Source organism: Fukomys damarensis, unplaced genomic scaffold (genome assembly GCF_012274545.1).
Source record: "Fukomys damarensis isolate Sample0158 unplaced genomic scaffold, DMR_v1.0_HiC HiC_scaffold_2, whole genome shotgun sequence".
Taxonomy (NCBI): Eukaryota; Metazoa; Chordata; class Mammalia; order Rodentia; family Bathyergidae; genus Fukomys; species Fukomys damarensis.
Window position 1 is genome coordinate 12,759,404 of NW_022900914.1, and position 1,606 is coordinate 12,761,009.

The window sequence follows — 1,606 nt, forward strand, 5'->3', positions numbered from 1 at the left end:
GTCAAAGTATCCCCAGTGTGGATACTTTAAGAGAGCATCCCCTTGCTCTAAATGCTTTAACAGTTTCTCCCATTGTTTCCAGAAGGGAGTTAAGGGAGTTAAAAAAAAACAGAACTCCTTAGAATAGCATAAAAATAATTTCATAATCTATCTGTACAACCCCACCTGCTGCCATTTTTTCCCATAAAAGCTAAACTCCAGGAAAGCTGAATGAGTCCAAGTTCAGTAAATTATATCTGGAAGATTATAAGGGCTGGGGATGTAGCTCAGTGGCGCAGTGCCTGCATGGCAAACACAAGGTCCTGAGTTCAGTCCCCGCCCCCGCAAAACAAACAAAAATTAGCCTGTAATTATCTCTGGAAGATGATGATTTGGGCTGCTACCACTCCCTCTCCATTTCTCTTTGTGTACAAAATTTTCACCTTTTATGTACTAATTTTCTCTTGTGGAAAAAAAACAATTCTTGGAATTCTGTTGAACACGTGCCTTTCCATTGCTCTATTTCAGGCCCACTGTTTCTTTTTCTCCAAGTATATTTCATAATATATCCAAAAATTTTCTCTCTTCAAATTGGAAGCCACTTTTATGTGGCTTGTATATCAAATTTAGATTTACTTGAACATTTAAAAAGGTATGTGAGCTTGAAAACACTGGCAAGTTTATCTAAACAGAGGGACTTTTGAAAAGAACATTTAGCTAGAATTACTAAAGTATCTTCGGACTCTCTCCCGTGCGGGGCGGGGTGGGGGGGGAGGTTGAAGGCAGGACCCAACCACTGAGATACATCCTCAGGCCCTTTGTTATTTTTTATTCTAAGACAGGTCTAAGTCTCTAAATTGCCCAGGCTGGTCTGGAGCCTGCGAGATTCTTGCCTCAGCTTCCCAGAGTTGTTGAGGTTACAGGCGTGGGCCACCACACTCCTAACACTACTTTAGTCTTGATGCCCTTAGTTACCTTCGTCATAAGGGAACGTGTCTAGGCTACAGCTCTAGTCTCTGGGTAGCCATTTAAGGTTTACTTTCTTTCTTTCTTATTATTGTCCAATCAGGCCCCTTCGTCTTATAGGTGAGGAAACAGGCTCTGGGGCGATATATAACTTAGTCAAATATCTCTACAATTGGTAACTATGAAACTTGGGATCCAAGAAGAAAGGCTGAACTCTAGAAACATACCTAGTTCTAAAATTCTTTCATCCACCCAGTTTTCAGAAACGGAGGAAAAGTATAAAGAAGAAAAGGTGGAAAGGACGGGATCTAAAGGGAACAAAAACAGCTTGAAGGGACCAAGAGGGACGCTACAGTGAACTTCCGGTCTTCGGAGAACTTCCGGAATCAACAACAGGAAGATCCAATCAGAACCTTTCTCCAGGAACCAATGGGAGAGCACATTACAAAGAGCCAATCAACGCGGCGCTGTCACTGTTATGGTCCTGTCAGGGCGCCGGCGTCGTGGTGCTTGGGCGGTCGCCACCAAGGGTTCTGTACGTCGGTGAGGCCATTGTGGCGGTACGGTCTGCGGCTGTCCTCTCGCCCCCAGCCTGCGCCTCAGAATCGCGGGCCGCAGCGTAGCGCGAGCTTGCGAGTCGGTGCCGCGCCCGCCTTGGGGC

The 1,606-nt window shown here is 45.2% G+C and overlaps 1 protein-coding gene across 1 annotated transcript in view; it reads left to right on the forward strand.

Moving 5' to 3' along the window:
• The first annotated feature begins 1,374 nt into the window (after positions 1-1,374).
• Yipf4 (Yip1 domain family member 4) overlaps positions 1,375-1,606 on the forward strand; it is a 28,675-nt gene continuing 28,443 nt past the window's right edge. The window contains exon 1 of the mRNA XM_033762209.1: positions 1,375-1,604. Within this exon, the coding sequence (XP_033618100.1) occupies positions 1,375-1,604 (230 nt within the window). The remainder of the gene's footprint in view (positions 1,605-1,606) is intronic.